Here is a 24,083-nt window from a genome sequence, read left to right as displayed (position 1 = left end):
GTGGCGTCTGCTCTCTTGGAAGATGGGTCCGGACAGGACTCTGCCCGAGGCCTCATTCCTTGGCGTGTGGGTTGGTGCTTGTTTGCGCTGGCCTGTTGGCGAGTGGAGAGCTGATGGTGTGTGTCTTGTGTGCCCCTGCCTGTTGTGGCAGGGGGTGAAGGTGGGAGTTATCATGGGGTATCTGCTTTAAAAACCAGGAACACATTAGAAGTAAGTGAAACATACCTAGGAGTTGTTCAGTCGCTCAGTCGTGTCTGACTCTTTGTGACCCCATGGACTGTAGCCCGCCAGGCTCCCCTGTTCGTGGGATTCTCCAGGCAAGAATACTGGAGTGGGTTGCCATTTTCTTCTCCAGGGGCTCTTCCCGACCCAAGGATTGAACCTGCGTCTCCTGCATTGGTGGGCAGATTCTTTACCACTGAGCCACCAGGGAAGCCCCCATATTCAAGAGAGGACTGGTTATTTTGGGGGCTGTGCTGTGCAGCCTGCAGGATCAGTTCCCTGGAAGAGGACTTTTCATGAGCAGCATGTGTCCCTGGTGGCTCAGAGGTTAAAGCGTCTGCCTGCAATGCAGGAGACCCAGGTTTAATCCTTGGGTGGGGAAGATCCCCTAGAGAAGGAAATGTGCAACCCACTCCAGTATTCTTGCCTGGGAAATCCCATGGACGGAGGAGCCTGATGGGCTACAGTCCACAGGGTCGCAAAGAGTCGGACACAGCTGAGCGACTTCACTTTTTCATTTTGATTTCTGCAATGGTGGAAAGGCTTTATTGTTGGGTTAAAGTTAACATGAAGCACGGGAACTGTCTGTTACAGGGGGAAGGCTTTCTGGTTGGCATGGAGAGCTGGACAAGGGCCTGAAGGAAGCTTGCCGAGTGGGCGCCACGCTCGGATCATCTCAGCTCCACCCGCTCCACAGGGCCCAGGCGGCACAGGAACACGTGGAATTCACAGTAAGAGTGGAACCTATAAACCTCTGCTAACTTTTGACTCATAAAAAATGCCTCTGGCCCCACGTAAACTCATTAGTTAAGCCTTTTGGCTGGCTGTTTAAAATGCATTTTGTTAGGAGCTTCCTACCCACGGTCTGTTCCTGTCCCCACAGCCTCTCAGCTGGTGCTCTGCTGCCCCCCAGTGGCCGCCGCGGGTGGCCAAGGGCTGGGCACTACCGGGAACTCGCTGTAAAGCCTTCACCGCAGATTACTTTCTTTGAGGTAATTGAAAGAACATTTCTTCGGTACTTATTGTTGGTGACTATTACATGATTCAGCGTCTGCTTCTGAGGGAAGCTGAGACAACTGTCAAAATCCCGGTAGTTAGTATGACGTAAGGCTAGTTTGTGGCCTGCAGAATGACTGAGTCAGGAAGGTCAAGCACTGAACGTTCACGGAGGTTTTTTTCTTGGGGAAGAAGTATTATAGGAATTGGCTGCCAGAGGCTGCTGGGTGCAGAAAGAGGGCGTTCTGCGTTTGTCCACTCCCTCGCTGGGGGCTGAGGCGTGTCAGCCAGGACACAGCCCCCTCTGGGCTGTGGTGGGCATGGAGCCATCCATGGGGTTGGTTAGGGGCGGGAGATGTGCCATGCCTGACCACAGGGCCCTGGAATTGTACCTGGAGGGCCCCACCTGTCGTTTCTGTGTCCGTGGACATCAGGAACATCAGGTCCCTGGTTTCCAAGGACACCTTTAAAAGAGGTTTTGTCTAATCTTCAACTGGTGTTTTCTTTCTGTTTTTTTTTTTTTTTTTCTTTTGTACCTAGCCAGCAAGTGTATGGAGAGGGCAAAACTATGCTTACTTTTACCACTGCTTGTGCCAGCAGGATGGAGTTGTGTTTTTAACCACACTCATCTTTTAGCTCAATTAGTCATCTTAAATCAGTTTCTCTATAGCCAGAGTTGACTGGGAGATGGTACAAAGCCCAGAGCGAGGCCATGCGGTAGCGCTGCAAGTGCGCTGGTGTTTGTGACCACCTACATCCAGGGTGCCGTATCGGCTTCCCTGGTGGCTCAGACGGTAAAGCGTCTCCCTGCAATGCAGGAGACCTGGGTTCGATTCCTGGGTTGGGAAGATCCCTTGGAGAAGGAAATAGCAGTCTACTCCAGCACTCTTGCCTGGAAAATCCCATGGATGGAGGAGCCTGATAGGCTACAGTCCATGGGGTCTCAAAGAGTCGGACATGACTGAGCGACTTCACTTCCACTTTCACATCCAGGGTGCTGTAGATGTAACGTTCTTGTTGTTTAGTCGCCCAGTCGTGTCTGACTCTTTATGACCCCATGGACTGTGGGTCACCAGGGTCCTCTGTCCATGAGACTTCCCAGTCAGGAATACTGGAGTGGGCTGCTATTTCCTTCTCTAGGGGATCTTCCTGACCCAGGGATTGAACCTGTATCTCCTGCACTGGCAGGTGGATTCTTTCCCACTGCGCCATCAGGGAAGCCCCCAAAACATTGCCCTCTTAGGCTCATCTGGAATTCAAACCCAAGATCTCCTGTTTACTAGACAGGTGCTTTCACAGCTAAGCCACAGAGCCAATTATAATGTGATGTAAACTATCATTTTAATTATGCTGTTGAAGTGAATTAGAAAGTGTTTTTTAATGTGACGTAAGCATGCACTGAAGAAGCGAATTGTTTTCTATCCTGTGCACAAGTCAGTTGTCCCTGAAGGCATAGGAAAAAAAGCAAGGACAAAAGGTGGCATCTGAAGCAGAACGGAGGGTGGAATGGCCAGACACCCAGTGTCAGGAGTCAGGTCATCTGCTGAATCTGTGCTGATAGGTGGTACCTGCAGAGTAGACACTTCGCATTTGTTTCATAAAATGAGAGCTGATTCTAGCAACTGTAATCCCATGTATTAATCTTTTTTTCACAGTGATTTGAAAAAGAAAAAAGCACGCAAGTTTCTGGCTGGATAAAGTATCTCTTGGCTGACGCACTCCTGGTCAGTAGCCTCATTTGCCGTCTGGCGGGAGCTCTGCAGGCAGCCTGTATTTTTAGCTCCAGGCCAGTCCCTGCTTCCATCTCTCTTGCTCCTTAAACAGGCTGAAGTTGCTTCCTGTGTTTCATAGGTGAGAATACCTTCTGAGGCTGGGGCCTCTTGAGGTTGTGCTGTGGAGCCCCTGCAGAGTTTAAGGGCCCGTGCGTGCTGTGCGGGCCAAGTTGCTTCAGTCCTGTCTGATTCTTTGTGGCCCTATATGGACTGTAGCCCGGCAGGCTCGTCTGTCCATGGGATTCTCCAGGCAAGAATACTGGAGTGGGTTGCCATGCCCTCCCCCAGGGCATCTTCCCCACCCAGGGGTCGAGCCGAGTCTCTTACATCTCCTGCACTGGCAGGTGGGCTCTTTACCACTAGCGCCACCTGGGAAGCCCTTAAGCTCCCTCAGGGGGTTAATTTGAGGGGGTCCCAGGGAGGCCTGGCTCTGCTCAGACGCTGAGGCTTTCCTCAGTGTCTCATTGCCACCAGTCCCCGCAGTCTGCTTATGACAAACATGTATAGACTCCCCTTCTAATTCTGAAATGAAATCATTATAATTATGACCATATCCAAATGTAGTAAAAGAGAAATTAAGGATGCACAGCGACATAGCTCTCACGGGGACCTGTGAACGTCCTGTGCTGCGCGTACACCTGCAGATGCAGAGCTGCAGGCGCTGCGATGGTGTCGTGGGACTGCGGTGCTGACTTGAGTGGGATGGCCCTCAGCTCATGGACTGGCTCTCAGAGCAGCAGGATGCGGCCCCCTCTGCCTCCACACAGCAGTTCCACTCTGGACTGCTGGGTGTGTGGGAAGTTGCGACCATATTGAAACAGGCCTGGTCTTGTGTTCTCATGAATCTCTGTCACCTGCATGTCAGTCCTTTGGGCAGGACAGTCGTTTCTGGAGCGGCCCTGCTTGTCTCATACATTCCCTCTCCCTATATGCTGTCTGAGCGCCCCAGCCCTGTGACGACCAGACCACGTCCACACGTGGCTGCCGCTGATAGGAGCCTTAGCAGAGAGAAGAAAGTGGCAAGGAGGGTCTGTCGGGGACAGGGTGGCCTCAAGATCCTCACAGGCCTGCTGGGTGTTCTGAAAGCTGGGGTAGCAGTGGGCCCAGGAGGGGTCCCCTGGGGTATCAGGCAGGCCCTGAGGTGCAGGTGAGCCCAGGTGCTCCTAACACATCAGCAGTCGGGAAAGCGGGAGGCAGCGCTGCGAGGGCACCTGGTACTTAGGCAGGCGGCTAAATCCTCACATGTTGGGGTAGAAACTTGACTTTTCCCCCTTACTGTGATTTATTGGCTAACAGAATCTGTTTAACACAGATGACACTTCAGTTTACAAACACTTCTGAAGGTCAGTGAACTAAAGAAAAGTTTGGCTGAGAATGAAGAGTGTCTCAGTGTGCTTCTGGCATGAGTCACTGCTGCCGAGAAGGTGTCCTTGTGTGGCCTGCCTGACTCATCAGCGTCAGCTCAACAAGGGGCATCCAGGCAGAAGTGTCCCTGTTTGTGAGGTCACAGGTCTTGGGCAGCCAGGGGCAGAGACTGGCCCTTTGGGACCCCGGTGCTGCCCAGGGAGCTGAGGTCCGCCCAGCTCAGATCTGCCAGTGTTTGCTCTTCTGCTTGGGAACAAGGAAGCCGAGCGGGAAATGGATCCTGCTGGGGACCGTGCTCTTCTGCATGTGAACCTTGGTGGTCCAGTCATTACTCATTGGGAAGCTTGTGTCCTGCCTCGTGGGGCGGTGAGGGCCTGCTTCCCTAGGCCATGTGGAGGAGAGCGCTCAGGATCCAACGAGCCCAGGTTGTGGGCGTGGCCTGTGGTGGGCGTGGCTGGCGTCGTGGGCATGGTTGACGCAGTGGTTGTGGTTGGTGCCAGTTGGCGTGGCTAGCGTCAGGCCAGCCTCACTTCCCCGGCCGCCACAGGTCACCCGCCAGCTCAGTGCAGAGTGTGAACCCAGTTTTGTCCTTGGAAGCATCGGTGGTCAGCATGCCCGTGGACTAACTTCTTGTCACTGTGGAACAAACCGCAGCAAATGTCCTCCAGCCGTCTCAGGGTCAGGGCCAGATTCCTGGCTCCCGCTCTCACCTGGTCCAGAGTTTAGAGGCCCAGGGACCCTACCCAGCCCACCGAGTTACTTGTGGTTGCAGGATGCAGGCCTTTGGCCCCAACCCCTGGACATGGGAAGGGGAGGGAGCTTCTTCTGCTGCCTCCCATACGGATTTCTTTCCTCCACCCTAATTGGGTGAGCCCACCTAGAGAAGTCCTCTTTACACTAACTCAGCCGGCTGATTCGGGACCTTCATCATATCTGCACATCCCTTCCCCATGCCTCCTGTGGCAGTAGGCCCATCATGTCTGCAGCTCTGCCACCATCAAGGGGGAGGGAGAAGCAAGGTGTGGAATGAAGTGTGCTGCCAACACCCATTGACTGGGGAACTTACTGCACCTGCACCTGGTTGAGGTGTGTACCTGCCATCGGTGTGTGCCTGCCATCAGTGTGTGCCTCGCAGGATGTGTATCTGATCAGTGTGTACCAGACAGGCAGAGGCCTGCGTGGTCTCTAGAGCACATAATGCATACGGCCCCCTACAAGCCAATATGGACAAGACAGTGGGCACAAAAAGGGCGGGAAAGCTTGCACAGGTTTGGCGCCAGAAATGAAACAGGGGTGGCCAGTGAACATATGAAGCAGTGCCCACTGGCAGCGAAACCCAGCATGTCTGGAGGTTGGGCCAGCACCAGCCCGAAAGCTGCCTGGGGATCCTCCCAGAACCATCCGCAAGGTACGCACCTGGGCCCCAGGTGGGCCTGGCGTTCTACTTCTGGGGCCTGTCCCAAGATATGTGCAGCCTAGAGACTGAGACCCTGGCAGCAGCCCTTGACTGAGTCTTCATACGTGGTCTTGAAGCCAGAGTGGAGAGGCTGGTTCCTGGGGAACCCTCTCTTGCTCACCCTCTCCCCGTTCCTGCTGCTTGGCACTCCCGGTGCCCAAGGAAGCCCTGAGGGTGTCACCGCGGCTGTTGTCTCGGCACTCGGTGCAGGATAGACAGTTAGAGGTGCTGTGAGCATACTCATGGGGAGACCTTACGGGCTCATCAGCAGAGCCAGGAGGCCATTCTGGAACTGCTGGCCTGCTTCTGCACCTCACTGCCCATCAGACAGGCTGGGAAGGATGGGGTCCTGCTAGGTGGTCAGGTGCGGGGAGGGACCTACAGGTGGACTTCTGGGGGGCCTGGGGGTGAGGCGAGGCTGGAGCGAGTGGGCCAGGGCCTGGAGCTGGGGGGAGGGAAGAACTCCATCTTCTCCCCACACCTGGAGCTCACCTGCTGGGAGGACTCTGCCCAGGCTGTTGCCCCCACCTGCCGTCCAGCTCCAGCCTCCTCCCCACCCCACATGGTGGGTGATGGTGCGGACCAGGCACTGGGTTCATGATCTCCTAGCTGATCTTGCATAATCGTGGGTGCCCCCTTCAATGTCCCGGACCCCTAACGCTCCTTCTTTCTCAGCTCCAGGGCCTCAGGTAGGGGCTCAGATGGCAGGGAATGTCCGAGTGAAGCTTCTTAGCACCTGCAGCAGTGTTCAAGGAAGATCTCTGTTGCACTGTGGACCCAGTCTGTCATTTATCTAGCAGATATGTGCCTTACACCTGTGGGCAGGTACTAACTGAGGCCCGTGGGACCAGGGTGGGTGGGACAGACAGCACCCACTGATGCTGCTGGAAGCAGAGGCCAGTCATAGTTGCCACCAGGCAGCGCTGGCTGTGAGGGGGACCTGCAGGCCAGGGGTGGGACCTCTCCCAGGGGGCAGCGTCTGAGCGAGGAGCCAGGAGGGGCCCCCATGTGCCTTCTCTGCATATCCCTGGCTGAGGGTGGTTGCAGGCAAAATAGTGCACAGTTAACCTCATGAGTGGGCCTCCCTGGGGGCTCAGACAGTAAAGAATCTGCCTGCAACGCGGGAGACCTGGGTTTGATCCCTGGATTGGGAAGATTCCCCTGGAGGATGGCATGGCAACCCAGTCCAGTTTTCTTGCCTGGAGAATCCCGTGGACAGAGGAGTCTGGCGGGCTACAGTCGATGGGGTTGCCAAGAGTCAGACACAACTGAGCACCCAAGCCCAGCGCAACCTCAAAAGTACAACTTGGCGAAGTAAAAATTCAGTTGCCTTTGCAGTGTCGTGTGCCGTCGCATCTGTTGTTCTTGGAGATTCATTGGTGATTTTCTTCTAGCTGTTTTGAGCTCTAGTCAATACTAGACTCAATACTAGACAATAGAATCAGACACTTAAGACTGACGTGTAAAAGAAAAATGAAGAGGTTCATTTATATTGTTTAGTCGCTAAGTTGTGTCCAAGTCTTTGTGACCTCATGGACTACAGCTCACCAGTTTCCTCTGTCCTCCAGTATCTCCTGGAGTTTAATCAGATTCATGTCCATTGAGTCAGTGATGCCAGCCAACCATCCCAGCCTCTGTGGCTTGATCATTGTAGATACAGGAAAATCTGGTGTTCTTCCCTGTGTCCTCATGGAGGGATTTTTAGAAATACTATCATCGCCCTCCTGTGGACAGGTTTGTTACGTAGTCACCACTCTAAAATTTGAAAGGCTGAATCTACGAGACCCCCTGCCCCTCCTGTGCACATGGAGAATTCTAGAAGATTGATGTTTCCTGATCATCTTATTAATGCACCCTTGGCTGTGCCCAGGACGCTGTGGACCGCTGCTGGGTTTGTGGTCCACCTTTTGAACATGAACTGGGACATTCCATGTGGTCTCTCATCACTCCCTGGAGTTTGTCAGGTGGCAACTGGCAGCAGTGATGAGAGCTCCATGGGCCCCATTCTGGAAGAACAAAGCCCAGAGCTGCTTAGTGGACAGGGTGGGTCTCTTGGTTTCTGGTGGCACTCAGGCCTCTGCAGTGCTGCATAGGCAGGCCCTGGAGGATGGACTTGGCTGGGGGTGGGTAGGAAGCAAGTGATGACAGGGCTGTCTGCTGCTGCTGTGACAAGAGTGGGGGCAGAGGCAGGCGACCTCTCCAGGCAGGGGCTGCAGGCCTCATGGAGGTAGGGAGTCCTGAACATTGTATATTTTCTAAGCACATGGTACAGGGAGGTGGGCATGGAGCAGGGGATTGGGGACAGGAGAGGATCCCAGCAGCCTGGTGGGCCCAAGTGGGCTGCAGCTGTCGGGGTGGGGGCATGGAGGGCACTTTAACTAGCCTTATCATTGGGTCATGCCTTTTTTGTTCAGTGTTAGCCTCTTCTTCCTGCATTCTTGCATTGTCTGGGGTGGTGGAGCGGGCTGTGAGAAGTGGCTACAGCCCGAGTTTGGACCTTGGCCTCCCTGACACAGCTCTGTGCTTGCGGCTGTTTGCCGGCTTCCCAGCCTGGCCTCCTCGCGAGATATGTCAGCTGTAGCAGTGAGAGCTGGTGGCATCGTCCTCTGCTGTCCTGATGAGAGAGACCGGGCTTTCCAGTCTTTTCCAACTGATTCATTCTCTGTTTGGAATCCATTCATTCCTTCTTCTTGAAATCTACATACCTTTTATTTTGTTTCAAATTGAACGATGATTTTCTCATATAATTTGTGTTTTTCTTTTTCTGGGATTTTTTAAAAAGCTGACTTTATTGAGATATAGTTGACATGCAATAAAAATCACTTTTCTGTGAGCAGTTAATTGTGTGCCGACAGTGTGTGCACGTAGCACAGCACCGCCGCGTCTCCTTCCTCCCAGAGGCGCCCTCTGGCCCGCTCAGATGTCCCCATCCACCCTCATCGCAGAGTGGCCTTGTCTGTTGGTGGTGTTCTGTGTCATCGCCTGCCACGGACAGAGAGCCAGGGCGTAGCAGTGGAGAGGGCCGACCGCACTGTCCAGCATGCCCAGAGCCCCAGGTGGACGCCTTCGGACAGTAGGTGGCGCTGTGGGGTCATGCTGCGATAACGAGAAAAGCCTGTTTCCCATCCTGAACCCAGATACCAAGTTCCTGTGGAAAAGTGCAGGAAAGTTTCTGTTCACTGGCTCTGTTTTAACCGTTTTAAAGGAGCCAGGAGACAATGACATGGAATACTTATGGCTAGTTTAGTTTACTGAATGACCTGATGTATAAATTTTATCAAATAATTTATGTTTAAGTATACTAATAAATTGGAGAAGGCAATGACAACCCACTCCAGTACTCTTGCCTGGAAAATCCCATGGACCGAGGGGCCTGGAAGGCTGCAGTCCATGGGGTCGCTAGGAGTCGGACATGACTGAGCGACTTCACTTTCACTTTTCACTTTCACGCATTGGAGAAGGAGATGGCAACCCACTCCAGTGTTCTTGCTTGGAGAATCCCAGGGACGGGGGAGCCTGGTGAGCTGCCATCTATGGGGTTGCACAGAGTCGGACACAACTTAGCAGCAGCATAGTAATGAATTGAGTCTGTGTTACAGACTTGGAAAGCACAGTTGCATAATTTGTTCTCATCTTTAAAAAAAGTATTGCTTTGCTTATTTATGTGTAACATAATTCTTTAGCTCTACTATTTTAGCTTAATATTTCACGAAGGCAATAATTAAGAAAAAATGCAAAAGAAAAAAAAAAAAATCCCAGTCTGTACTCTCAAGTTCTAAATGTGTGGTAACAGATTGCTGATTTTAATAAGACTAACCAAAATTTGTCTGTGTGTGTGTTTGATCTTTAGTGAAGAGTTGCCAACTCTTCACTTCCTAAAGTGAAGAAATAATGTGACTGCTTAAGATTTAAAATTTCTCTTCCATAAACCCGCGTCTTGCAGCCCTACAGCTGTGTTGAAGCCACGCCCACTCTGTTGTCCTCTTCCCACCCTCACTTGCTCTGCTGAGGCTGACCTTGCAGCAGTGTGCACCAGGGGGAGGGGGAGGGGGGTCGGGGCTGGCCAGGCGGTAGCCAGGGTCCATGGTGTAATCCAGGGCTTCCAAGTCGTGGCTTAGATTCTGCCTATGAGATCCCAGGGTGCTAGACTTTGGGGATGAAGGCACACTCCAGCCAGAAGAGATCCCTGTGGGCCAGAGTGAGTAAGAGACCTGTTCCCACACCTCGCTGTGAACGTCCGTCCAAGATGACACTCACGTCTCCTGAGGGCCTCCTGGCAATTTGGGGATACAGATCTGCAGATGGGGTGAGGCCTGCGGGCTGCCCCACCCTGGAATTCAGGGTCTCCTAGGCTCCCACCTTCGTAGGTGATCAGCTTGAGGGACCTGAGATGGGTCACCCCCTCTCAGACTGGCTGACACCCTGCCGCTGCCCTCCAGCCCAGCTGCATTGCCTCAGTAACCAGACTGCTTCGGTCTCGACTCCATTGGCGCTCTCTAGTCATGGATTTCAGTGACAAAGATGTGGGTTTCCGTTGTTGCCTTTTATTGCCGTCTCCTTGCGCATGGCATCCATTTGGGGGCAGATTCGGCTCTTCACACCCTGAGATGTTTCCCCTCTTGCAGCTCTGAGGGTGCCCCGTGTGTCTGTTCCTCAGGCTCATGAATTGCATGCCTCAGGCGCCACCTGCGGTCCGGCTTTTACGCCTCTGATCTCTTTTCAAGTGGTTTCTTCCCCTTCAGTCTTGCTGAAGTTTTTAGTCAAATCTGGTCACTTTTGTCCTCTGGTACCTTCATTGTGACAGACTTTCTTTTCTTGGGCTCCAGAATCACTGCAGATGGTGACTGCAGCCATGAAATTAAAGGATACTTGCTCCTTGGAAGAAAAGCTGTGACTAACCTAGGCAGCATATTAAAAAGCAGAGATTTTGCCAGCAAAGGTCCATCTAGTCAAAGCTCTGGTTTTTCCAGTAGTTATGCATGGATGTAAGAGTTGGTCCATAAGGAAAGCTGAGTGCCAAAGAATTGATGCTTTTGTCCTGTGGTGTTGAAGACTGTTGAGAGTTCCTTGGACTGCGTGGAGATCAAACCAATCTATCCTAAAGGAAATCAATCCTGAATATTCTTTGGAAGGACTGATGGTGAAGCTGAAGCTCTAATACTTTGGCCACTTGATGTGAAGAACTGACTCATTGGAAAAGATCCTGATGCTGGGCAAGATTGAAGGCAGGAGAAGGGGACAACAGAGGATGAGGTGTTTGGATGGCATCACCAACTCAATGGACATGAGTTTGAACAAGCTCTGGGAGTTGGTGATGGACAGGGAAGCCTGGCATGCTGCAGTCCATGGGTCACAAAGAGTCAGACACGGCTGAGCAACTGAACTGAACTGAACCTTCCTTGTACATATATACGTTCACATCAGCTCTTTCATCTACACATACCCAGTTAAAAAACGACAACCTTGGAATCATTTGTAAATAGATCAACTAGGCCAGGGGTTTTCTGCTCTAGATTGAGCAAAGTCACTCTCTTCTTTGAAGAACCAGCCAGATTTACTTTGTATTTCAAAAAGTTTATGTTCTAGTTTGTTATTAATAATCAGTAATAGCTGAAACATTTTAAAGGATGCTTCAAAAAGTAATGTTTAAAGAAAAACATACATATATGTATACCTATGACTGATTTATTTTGATGTTTGAGAGAAAACAACAAAATTCTGTAAAGCAATTATCCTTCAATTAAAAATAAATAAATTAAAAATATATATACAATAGAGAAAGAAATACCTATCCAATCATGACTATCAATTGTGTACTCAGTTTAGCTTCAAATTTATGTTCAAACTTGATGGCAGTGTTTGTTTCAGACTTTGCTTTCATCTTTAGCTAGGTGTCCGAGCCCTCCCTGCACAGCCCAGGCCTCTGGGGTTTGAGATGGCCTCTGCTGCGGGCACTCACCCACGGGCCACCATGGCCGCTTATGGATCACCTCCGTCATCCGTGGAACACTTGAGCCATCTGCCTACCACCATCCGTGGCTACTTCCTTGCTATAGGTGACTTTGTTCAGTTGCTCAGTTGTGTCCAACCCTTTGCAACCCCATGAATGGCAGCACGCCAGGCTCTGTCCTCCACTGTCTCCCGGATCTTGAGCACTGTCTTGCTCAAACTCATGTCCACTGAGTCAGTGAAGCCATTCAACCATCTCATCTATCACCCCCTTCTCCTGCCCTCAGTCTTTGCCAGCATCAGGGTCTTTTCCAAAGAGTCGACTCTTCCCATCAGGTGGCCAAAGTATTGGAGCTTCAGCTTCAGCATCAGGCCTTCCAATTAATATTCAGGGTTGATTTCCTTTAGGATTGACTGGTTTGATCTTGCAGTACAAGGGACTCTCAAGAATTTTCTCTAGCACTACAGTTCAAAAGCATCAATTCTTCAGTGCTCAGCCTTCTTTATGGTCCAGCTCTCACATTCACACATGACTGCTGGAAAAACCGTAGCCTTGACTATAAGGACCTTTGTTGGCCAAGTGATGTCTCCATTTTTAAATACGCTGCCTATTTGTCATAGCTTTTCTTCCAAGAAGAAGCATCTTTTAATATGGCTGCGGTCACTGTCTACCGTGATTGGCTATTGGAACTAATTTCAGGGCCTAATTTCAATTCAAGTGTCTCCCCGCTTTTTTTTTCAGATTCAACACCTGCTTTACTTATTTGAGCTGTGTAGATTTTTATTTTAATCCAAAGTTCCTTGGTAAAGTCACTTTAAAAGAAAATGGGAAAAGCTCACTTGAATCTGTGATCTTAACTGAGTGGAGCAACGTTGGAAGTAGACTGACAACTACGCTCACCTTAGTCTGCTTGAAACTGTTCTGTCAGAGAAAGTAGAAACGTGCAATGTTAGAGAAATACCGGCGTGTCGTTTTGACAGTGCTGTAGAATCTTAATGCACTAAAAAAGTAAACGAGTGGCTGTGCTTTGGCTGTGTTGGCTGTGTTGCAGAGGTTGAAGCGCTGCGTCTGAGCTAGGCATGTCCTGGGTTCTGAACAGGGTCCTGCTGGCTGCCCAGTTGTGACTGTGGACAGGTCACTTAGCTTCTCCAGCTGGCAGGCTCCTCTGTAAAGCGGTGCTGCTAATGCAGGAGCAGCAAAAGCTGAGGGTCCGCTGCCCTCCCTGTGCACCATCCTCACATGGTCACCCCAGCAAGCCTGGAGGGAACCTTCACCGTCACCAGGAAGCCAGGAGGGTGAGAAATTCCTGTGGCCCCAGGCTAGTAGGAGGTGGAGCAGGGCTTCAGCAGGGAGGTCCCTGTGCTGTAATCAGGCTGCATTGCCCGACTCCCCTCACAGAGGTTTGACTGGCATCCCTTCTGGTTGTGAAACAGATGGTGGTTGTGTCCAGGCTGCCCCTCATGCGGTCATTGCAGAGTCTTCTTTACTGAGATTTGGTGATGTTTACGTGAGCTAAGGCAATGCCAAAGAATGCTCAAACTACCGCACAATTGCACTCATCTCACATGCTAGTAAAGTAATGCTCAAAATTCTCCAAGCCAGGCTTCAGCAATACGTGAACCGTGAACTTCCTGATGTTCAAGCTGGTTTTAGAAAAGGCAGAGGAACCAGAGATCAAATTGCCAACATCCACTGGATTATGGAAAAAGCAAGAGAAACATCTATTTGTGCTTTATTGACTATGCCAAAGCCTTTGACTGTGTGGATCACAATAAACTGTGGAAAATTCTGAAAGAGATGGGAATACCAGACCACCTGACTTGCCTCTTGAGAAATCTGTATGCAGGCCAGGAAGCAACAGTTAGAGCTGGACATGGAACAACAGACTGGTTCCAAATAGGAAAAGGAGTATGTCAGGGCTGTATATTGTCACCCTGCTTATTTAACTTCTATGCAGAGTACATCGTGAGAAACGCTGGACTGGAAGAAACACAAGCTGGAATCAAGATTGCTGGGAGAAATATCAATAACCTCAGATATGCAGATGACACCACCCTTATGGCAGAAAGTGAAGAGGAACTAAAAAGTCTCTTGATGAAAGTGAAAGAGGAGAGTGAAAAAGTTGGCTTAAAGCTCAACATTCAGAAAACGAAGATCATGGCATCTGGTCCCATCACTTCATGGGAAATAGATGGGGAAACAGGGGAAACAGTGTCAGACTTTATTTTTTTGGGCTCCAAAATCACTGCAGATGGTGACTGCAGCCATGAAATTAAAAGACGCTTACTCCTTGGAAGAAAAGTTATGATCAACCTAGATAGTATACTCAAAAGCAGAGACATTACTTTGCCGACTAAGGTCCGTCTAGTCAAGGCTATGGTTTTTCCTGTGGTCATGTATGGATGTGAGAGTTGGACTGTGAAGAAGGCTGAGTGCCGAAGAATTGATGCTTTTGAACTGTGGTGTTGGAGAAGACTCTTGAGAGTCCCTTGGACTGCAAGGAGATCCAACCAGTCCATTCTGAAGGAGATTAACCCTGGGATTTCTTTGGAAGGAATGATGCTAAAGCTGAAGCTCCAGTACTTTGGCCACCTCATGCAAAGAGTTGACTCATTGGAAAAGACTGTGATGCTGGGAGGGATTGGGGGCAGGAGAAGAAGGGGACGACAGAGGATGAGATGGCTGGATGGCATCACTGACTCGATGGACGCGAGTCTGAGTGAACTCCGGGAGTTGGTGATGGACAGGGAGGCCTGGCGTGCTGCGATTCATGGGGTCGCAAAGAGTCGGACACGACTGAGCGACTGAACTGAACTGAAGTGAGCTAAAGCACGGGCAGTGACCGACAGGCAGTAGTCAGTGGATAAACCTGTCCTATGCATACAACCTCGTGGCTGCTCCCTCTCCCAACCGCCCAGCAGCAGCATGTATCCCATCCACACTCAAGACTCTCACCTCCTCTCAGTGTAGGTAAGTCCCACACCTGAGTCTCCAGCCCAGACCTTTCTCTTGCTCTCTGTACTCAGACCCTGGGTCCTCCTGCATCTTTTGGGGGACTACCTCATCTCCAGCTTGGCACATCAGAGTGAACCCCCAGTGACCCACCCCCACCCCCACAGGCCTCTGAGCTCAGCAGCTCCGTCCTTCTGGGCTCTCAGGCTGAAAGCCAGGCATCCTTTCTTTTTTGCCCCAGACCCGAGCCATCAGGCCGGCCTGCCTGCTGTGCTGCTCCACTCCACTGTGGAGTCTGGCTGTTTCTCATCTCAGCCACTGGCGGGCTCGGAGCCGTTGGGGCTGTTGGCACTGGCCTCCTGCCTTGTCTACCTCCTCAGCCCTGCCCCACGCCCACTCCTCCCCAGAGGACAGCTGGACAAGGGAGTGAGTGAGTGCTGCTTTTCTTATTAAGAGATTTTCTCAGGTGCCATAATATTAATATTAAATCAAGTACTGTTACAGTTTCCCATGTGTTGATTATATATGAATAACGAATGAATAACTGACTCATTTAGAGAGTTTAGAATTCTAATAGAGTAAACTTTTTTTTTTCCTTGTAAGAGTAGAAAAATAGTTTTCAAGAGTCTTATTCTAGATTAATAGTCTAGGAACGTTAAATTTTGGTGTCTTTACTCTAGGACTTGGATAAAAATAAACTTAATTAGGTACCAAGAATGTCAGATGCTAAATGGTGTCTGACTATTTATGACTTTCTCTTGGAATTCAGTAGTTATTAACTTGCAAAGATGGGACAGCTGAAGTCCGAAATTGATGTATTTTTAAATTAGAAAAAGAGCTTTGAAGTTTTTTTTTAGATTATAAACTGTCAATTTAATGGTTCTGGAATCCCTATCTGAAACAGCAAATCATTGCCATTCTGCTGTGAATCTCTTGATTCTCATGAACATGGGAATTCTATTTTTACGCTTCTCTTAAGTAATCCTAAAGGTGGAAGAAGGAAGTGGGAAGAAAGAAGACTATAATAGGTGCAGAGAGAGGTCATTACTTCACCTCTGGGGACTCTGTGTGGAGTGGCTCTGAGATAAATTAAGACACAGAGAGAAGCATGGTGCTCCTTGAGGGCCCCACCTGACAACCGCCACAGGCTCAGCATGGTCAGAGCCCCACTCGCCTTGTCATTCTGGTGGATTCTGCCTCACACTTACTCTTGAGAATATGGCATTCATTACTTGATGAAGATTCATTGTGCATTGGGTCATGTTGTTTGATGAGAAAAAGCAAGCTATCAGTTTATGAAGTGAAGACTGTATGCATGTAACTGCCACTTTGTCTGCCTCTTGATATGAATGTAGAGCGGGTGTGAAGTGGGCTTGTGCACATGCTTGTAGGAAGCTAGCTTGCCCTTGTGTCTCATAGACTGTTACGTGCCCTTTAGTTGAAAGGAACCTAAGTGGACTCAATGTCATCACACCAAGTGTCTTGAGAACCAAACTGTGTCCTCTTGCACCCATGGGATCATCGTGAGCAGTGGGTGCCCTGGAGAGGCCTGGCTGCATACGTGCCCTGCAGAACATGGTAGCACCCACTGGGGTCTGGAGGGATAAAGCAGTGAGAAGGCCTTTTGGGGAGTTTGCATGGGGACAGCTAACAGAAGCAGAAGATATTAAGAGGAAGTGACCAGAATACACAGAAGAACTATACGAAAAAGATCTTAATGACCCAGATAACCATAATGGTGTGATCATGGACTTCGAGCCAGACATCCTGGAGTGCTAAGTCAAGTGGGTCTTAGGAGGCATCACTACAAACAAAGCTAGTGGAGGTGATGGAATGCCAGCTGAGCTATTTCAAATCCTAAAAGGTGATGCTGTTAAGGTGCTACACTCAATTTGCCAGCAGATTTGGAAGATTCAGCAATAGAGCCACAGGACTGGAAAGGTCAGTTTTCATTCTGATCTCGAAGAAAGGGAACGCCAAAGAGTGTTCAAACTTACTGCACAGTTGCACTCATTTCACATGCTAGCAAGGTAATGCTCAAATCCTTCAAGTTACAATTCAGTAGTATGTGAACCAAGAACTTCTACATGTACAAGCTGGATTTAGAAAAGGCAAAGGAACCAAGATCTAATTGCCAACATGTGTTGGATCATAGAAAAAGCAAGAGAATTCCAAAAAACATCTACTTCTGTTTCATTGACTATGTTAAAGCCTTTGACTGTGTGGATCACAACAAACTGTGGAAAATTCTTAAAGAAATATAATACCAGACCACCTTACTTGTCTCCTGAGAAATTTGTGTGCAGGTCAAAAAACAGCAGTTAGAACCAGACATGGAAGAACAGACTGGTTCCACATTGGGAAAAGAGTATGTATGTTAAGGCTGTACATTGTCACCCTGATTATTTAACTTCTATTCAGAGTGAGTGAGTGAAAGTTGCTCAGTTGTGTCCAACTCTTTGAGACTCCATGGACTACAGTCCATGGAGTTCTCCATTCCAGAATACTGGAGTGGGTAGCCGTTCCTCCTCCAGGGGATCTTCCTAACCCAGGTCTCCCACATTGCAGGCAGGTTTTTTACCAGCTGAACCACAAGAGTACATCATGTGAAATACCGTGCTGGATGAGTCACAGTCTGGAATCAAGATTGCCAGGAGAAATAACAACCTCAGATATGCAAATGACACTAGTCTAATATCAGAAAGGGAAGAAGAACTAAATAACTTCTTGATGAGGGTGAAAGAGCTTAAAACTCAACATTCAAAAAACTAAGATCATGACATCCGGTCCCATCACTTCACGCCTAATAGATGGGGGAGAAGTGGATACAGTGACAGATTTTCTTTTCTTGGGCTCCAAAATTGCTACGGACAGTGACTGCAGCTATGAAATTAAGACACTTGCTTGTTGGAAGAAAAGCTATAACAGTCCTAGATAGTGTATTAGAAAACAGTGACATCACTTTGCCTACCAAGTTCCATATAGTTGAAATTATGGTTTTTCCAGTAGTCATGTACGGATGTGAGAGTTGGATCATAAAGAAGGCTGAGCGCCGAAGAACTGATGCCTTTGAACTGTGGTATTGGAGAAGACTCTTGAGTGTCCCTTGGACAGCAAGAAGATCTAAGCTGTCAATCCTAAAGGAAATCAACCCTGAATATTCATTGGAAGGACTGATACTAAGCTGAAGCTCCAGTACTTTGGCCACCTGATGTGAAGAGCTGACTCATTGGAAAAAACCCTGATGCTAGAAAGGATTGAAGGCAGGAGAAGGGGATGACACAGGGTGAAATGGATGGCATCACTGACTCAATGGACATGAATTTGAGCAAACTCCAGAAGATGGTGAAGGACAGGGAAGCCTGGCATGCTGCAGTCCATGGGGTTGCAGGGTTGGACATGACTTTGTTGTGTTAGCAGCTGAATAACAGCGTGGGAACAGCAAGGCAGGGCAGAGTCAGCCACGCAGGACTGACCAGGTTGGGTCGTGCTGGCAGGCTCTGGGCTGGAGCAGTGGCTTCTGGTGGCCAGGTCCCTGCCCGAGGGCCTTGGGTTGAGGCAGGGGGGTCCGGGGAGAGGTGGGCACTGGGGTTCACACTGCTCCTGGCTGAGCCCTCTGCTGTCTCTGAGAATTTGCTCGCTGGGGAGGGACAGTCTCTCTTGGGGTCAGCAAGGCCTCTCCCCATGGCAGAGCATCAACAAAAAGAAAATATAGTTAAAGTAATGTGCCATGTGGTGTATGGATGCCACATGGAAAAATACTGGACAGAGTCCAGGACGTCAGAGTTAGCATGACTGCCTCCATCAGCAGCATGAACGGCTGTGCCTGAGGCTGGGGACAGTCCCTGGGCTTTGCCCACCAAGCCGGCCCACCACTCGGGTTTGCACTCTGGTCCCTCCGCCCCACCCCCACCCCAGGCCAGGGGTGGATTCTGTTCCCCTAGTGCCCTCTGCCTGGAGCCTTGGGGAGGGGGCTGTGCAGGGCAACCTCTTCTGTGGGGCACATTTGGATGGGCACACCCACAAGTCTAAGGTAAGAGGAGCTGCTCGACGTGACAAGACATGGCTCAGCTCTGTGTGCAATTGGTGAATCCGGTGTTAATTCATGTGCACCTTTGGAATACTAAGTTGTAAAAGAGATGCTGGCATTACCGGGAAAGGAACTTTTTTTTTTTTTTTTTTGCAAGACACAGTCAGTCATGTTGTAAAGAAGAGTTTGACACATTGATTGACTTTTCTTTGGCTGAAGGACTGTGCCATTCACGTCCTCCTGGCTGCAGCCGCCTTTTGTTCGGAGGACAGGACCCCCTAGACGTGGGAGAGTGTCTACACTGCCTGTCTGGATGAGGGGGCCCAAGGGCATGGGTTGTGCTTGGCCAGCCCGAGTGCGGGGGTCCCATACCCCGAGATGTGCCTCTCTGTGTGTGCGCGTGGGTGTGTAACTGTGTGTGTGTGTGTGTGTGCGCGTGCACGCACACGCATGCCTGTGCACCTGGATGCATGGGAAGGGGCGAGTGGCACTGCCTGGCCTGGCTGCCCATATGCAGGTCGGCGGCAGTGTCCCCAGACGGGGTCCTGTCCCCCTGTGTGTGCTGCCTGGCTGCGTTACTTTGAGCAGTGTGTTTTGTGAACTGGTCTCCTGGCAGTTCTACTTCATTACTTGAGGGTTCTGTGTGTTTGAAGATGCTGGGCTTTTTCAGGTCGGATTGTTTGCCGGGGAGAGCATGTCTCTCCTCCCCTTTCAGGGTCATGTCCCTGCCTGTGTTTCAGGGCTGAGAGTCCCGGGTCACCCTCTGGCTGGTGGCCCCTCCGTCTGCCTCTGATGAGTGAGCCTGGGGCAGGGAAGGAGCCGCCCTCCCACGTGTCCCCGGGCAGCTGTCGCAGCTGTGCAGCTCCGAGGGTTGGCTGAGCGTCCACCCCAGTGGCGGCGGGGCCAGACTAGGGCCGGGCTGCCCCGGGCTGGCTCGCTCATCACGGGGGCCCAGGCTATGGGGACCGTTCTCAGCATCAGGGGCCGCCGGTGTAAGAGGAGGCGCAGGAGACGCTCCGAGAGGAAAGGTGAGTTGTCCTCTTATTCTGAAATGCAGATCCTGGATGCAAATGCGCTGTGGGAATGTGTTCTGAGTTGTGCTGTGAATTCATCTTATTGATGCCAGTGATTCCAACTCTCCATTTAAAGCCCTCCTCTTTTTCTCTGTTGGCACTTCATAGAATGTCAGTGAGGGGCCAGCTTACAAAGGCAGATTTTAAAAACATGTCTAGAAATCCCGTTGGCTTCCAGGTTTAAAGTATTGTTTAGAAAGATGTTTATGGAATCTCAGAAGTGTGCAGCTTGGAGTCCTTGGGGATTCTCCCTCTAGAGATGGGTGCTCTGTAATTTCCCTTCTCCTGCCACGCTTCCTTACTGACTTCTCCAACCTTAAAACTGCTCTTCATGCTGTTTGCCACTGTTACGTGTTTGCCTTTTAAAAACGCGGAGAGTGTTCCATTCACCACTGCAGATGATTTCGGTCTTTAATTCAATTTAATGTGTTAAGATGTTAAAATCATTATTTTTTTCTTAACGCCAGATTCAGAAGTTGCCCTTGACTATAAAAATCACACAATCATGGCTTTGGGGCAAATCGCTGCTTTAAGAGATGTTGAGAATTTGCTGTCTCCATGTAATGTGCGTGAACTAACAGAAAACGTCATCAGTGCAAAGACACCCCTCCTGAGGAAAAAGCCAGGTGTTTTCTGGGGGCCACCTCGTTACCCAGCAGCCGACAGGGCTGCAAAGGGTCTTTCGGGGGCACTGCATCTTTGGGGTCTTCTGCAGCATGAGACAGTGACCTCTCCAGGAAATAGAATGAGCCTCAGTTTTTAGTGCGCTTCCCAAGAGGAGGAGGAGGAAACCCATCTTGATACTGGCAGTCTTTCGATATCACAGACAATCCATTAGTGGGAGCAGTGGGGCTGGCTCACAGTGCGAGACCTCTAGGGGTGCCGTGCCCACGTGCTTGTCCAGGATCCGAGGGCACGTGGGTGCTGCCTCTCAGCGCATCCCTGCTGCCCCCACCCCACATCTGGGTGACAGTATCAGTCAGGCATGGGAGAGCAAGATGGCAGGAAGACAAGCAGCAGGGAATTGAGACAAAGGCAGGAGCCCAAACTGCAAGAATTCTCATCCAAAGACCCTAAATTTAGACTTGCCACCTTTTTTCCCATGGTCCTTCATCACTAGACATTTAAATTGGAGAAAGTTTTGAGAAGTGTAAGAACAATTGTGTCATCATTTGGAACTTGCTGTAACTCACGTGGTTTGCGTTAGCCCCACCGTACACAGATTCTGAATGTCTTCACGCACGCTGGAATCTTTTCTGTAGTAGGAAAGCTGTTTGCATTTTCAGACCAGCATCTTGGGAGGCTGAGGGTAATGAGATGTAGCAGTGCTCACTGCACGTCGCTATGCGTGCACACTCTTTGTGGACACTGCTGATGAGTGGGGCACACGTGAATGCCTGCTCCTGTTTACCACACACCCTATGTTTGAAACTAATAAAAATGCCTTTCAAATTTATGAGTGTTATTAGGACTGGCCCTGCCATTTATGGGATGAGTTTTACAGGATTTGAAATGTAGTCTTTACTATTGTATAATTTTAAAGTGCTCCCAGTCACATGTAAAGTCTGGTGTGACATGTGGCTTTTTGAATGTCATTGGTTGTCAGTACGGCATAGCAGCAGGCGACTTGCTCTCAGTAGTGATGGGGTCTCAGTGGTTTTTCACCGATCCTGAATTATCCCTGTGGTCACCCCCTCCACAAGGCAGGTGTTGGCTGTGGCTGTGGATGAGACTCTGGTGGATTAACTCAGTCATCAGGAAGTGAATGGCAGTTAGAAGAGAGTGATGTGCAGTTTAATTACCAACCACCAACCAGGACCTATGAGGCAGACGCTGCTGCCCTGGTGGGCACTGTGCCCAAGGCCCAAGGTGGGCTGGAGCCCAGGTCACACCCAGGGGCAGTGGAGCACACCCCAGCCTCCCCAGAGCCCCGAGGAGTGCCGCCAGCTCCACTGTGACCTCCTCCACTCCTGGCCTGCTGCCGAGAACGGGTGGGGGAACCCCATGTGAACAGGCTCCAGTGTTTTGGGGTTACGGGCTTCCCTAGTGATTGCTGGGTCTGTGTGCTCTGTGATGGTCACTGTCCTGTGCTCAGGCCATCTGGGCGCCCCCATCTTTCCAGAATGGAGAAGTGGATGGGCATGGGGCCTGTCGTAGAGATGGAATCCCAGACCCACAGCGGTGAGCCGCCTCTGAGTACCGCCAGAGGACAGGGCACCAGAGACTGGGCCGACTTTCCCTCGGAGATGGAGGAGATGCAAACAGTGCCTGAGGCTTTGGGCTCCTTCCCTGCTTCCGCCTTGCTGAGAGAACACCTCCTTGTGAGGGGAGGCATAGGGAGGGAGAGCATTTATCCACCCACCCATCCATCCACCCACCCCTCCATCCACCCATCCATTTGTTCATCCACTCATTCATCCGGTCCATTCACTCATCCCCCTGCCCACCCACCCAGGCATCCATCCTTCCATCCATCCACTCGTTCACCCGCCCATTCACTCATTCATTCGGTCCATCCACTCATCCCCCTGCCCACCCACCTAGGCAACAAATAGCTATTGGCACCCTCATGTGCCAGCACCAGGATTGGGGCCTGTGTGTGCAGGCATGGGTGATAGGATGGTAGGCATGGAGACCACTCTGCCGCGGGCCACCCAAAGTGCCCTGTGCATGTCTGCCTCAGGAAGGAAGGATCTAAGCCCGTCTCTGGCACAAGTAGGAGGCGCCATGTCTGCCAGGAGAGGATACAGGGAGGGGAAGTTGCTGACCGCTGATGAGAAGCAGTTGTGGACAGAGGGCTGGGGCTCCCAGAATTGACCGTGACAAGTGTGTGTGTGTGTTACTGCGCTTGTACTGATGGGCTCCCCAGCATGAGTGGGGACCAGGCTCCCTGGGGAGGAGCTCCTCCAGTGCGGGACCTTTGGGGTGGACAGAGCCACCCTCGTCTGATATTTGAAATTCTAAAATAAACGTGGGGTTAGGTCTGTGGACTGTATTGGGTTGGCCCAAAAGTTCATTCGGCCCAATTCCCTGGGCATTCCCAGTCCTTCTGTTGGATCCCCAGGCTGGGAAGCCTGATGTGGGGCTCAGAACCTTCACAACAGCAGGGGAACTTCTTTGGTTCTGTAGCTTGTGGGTCACCCACCCGACAGGTATGGGGTTTGATTTTACTATGGTTGTACACCTCTTCTTTGTCTTTGGATGTAGTATCTTTTTTTGGTGGGTTCCAGTGTCCTTCTGTCAATGGTGGTCCAACAGCTAGTTGTGATTTTGGTGCTCTTGCAGGAGGAGATGAGCACATGTCCTTCTATTCCACTGTCTTTGTTCAGACCTGTCTTGGTTCCCATAGCTGTATACACAGAAAGTCTTGAAGTCAGAGGCTGCCAGGGCCCCTCTGTTCTTCTTCATATTATGTTGGCTGCTCTGGCTGTTTGCCTCTCCATATGAACATGGGAACAAGTCAGTTGATTTCCACAGAATATCTTGCTGGGATTTTATTGGGATTTTGTTGAATCTATAGGTGAAGTTGGGAAGAGCCGATACCGACATTGTTGAGTTTTTCTGGATTATATCTCCGCTATTTAGTTCTTTGGTTTTGTTCATCAGAGTTTTGTACTTTTCCTCATATGGATCTTTTACATATTTTGTTAAATTTTCATTGGGGGAGTGATACTAATGTAAACAGTATTGTTTTTTATGTCAAATTCTAGTTCATTGCTCGTATGTAGGAAAGCAGTTGTCTTTTGTGTATTAACTTCGCATTCTGCAAGCTTGATATAACTGCTTCTAAGAGTCTTCCTGTCGGTTGCTGTGCATATTTTAATTATTCTTTGTTGCATTTCACTAGGAAAACGACATTTTCTGAAAGTAGTGCTTGAACCTTATTTGTTGTACCCAATCTGCCTTACCATGTTCAGTGTGTACTGAGTCTCTAAAGGGAAACTGAACTGAACATCTATTATTTGGGTGGTTTCCTAGAAAGGAAAATATTTTATTGTAAAGTATTATAAGTTGATTGTTTTGAATATTTTAGTGATACTACTTTGTTTAGAAAGCAAAATATTGGAAGCAAAATACAAGTCATGAATGCATTTTCTAAACATGCATGATTAAGTTGTTGAATTTGAGATTATTTTTTAAAATTAAAGAATTTTGTACTTCAATCACCTTTGTTAAATAAATAATCAAATCAGCATTCAATTTTTTCCCATAGCTGCAAAATTAGTCTATGCTATGCTTAGTCATGTCCTACTCTTTGTGACCCCAT

At 50.0% G+C, this 24,083-nt stretch overlaps 1 protein-coding gene across 4 annotated transcripts in view; it reads left to right on the top strand.

The window, feature by feature from the left end:
- ADARB1 (adenosine deaminase RNA specific B1) overlaps positions 1–24,083 on the top strand; it is a 112,131-nt gene that overhangs the window by 44,229 nt on the left and 43,819 nt on the right. For all 4 annotated transcript variants that reach the window (XR_005725283.1, XR_005725284.1, XM_040264948.1 and 1 more), the window contains exon 2: positions 817–953. Coding sequence is in view for 1 of the 4 variants with exons in the window: in XM_040264939.1 (XP_040120873.1) it covers positions 817–953 (137 nt within the window). In the remaining 3 variants the exon portion in view is untranslated. The remainder of the gene's footprint in view (positions 1–816; positions 954–24,083) is intronic.

Source organism: Oryx dammah, unplaced genomic scaffold, assembly GCF_014754425.2.
Source record: "Oryx dammah isolate SB20612 unplaced genomic scaffold, SCBI_Odam_1.1 HiC_scaffold_2, whole genome shotgun sequence".
Taxonomy (NCBI): domain Eukaryota; kingdom Metazoa; phylum Chordata; class Mammalia; order Artiodactyla; family Bovidae; genus Oryx; species Oryx dammah.
The sequence above is the reverse complement of the archived record's forward strand: the minus strand, read 5'-3'. Positions and strand labels throughout refer to the sequence as shown.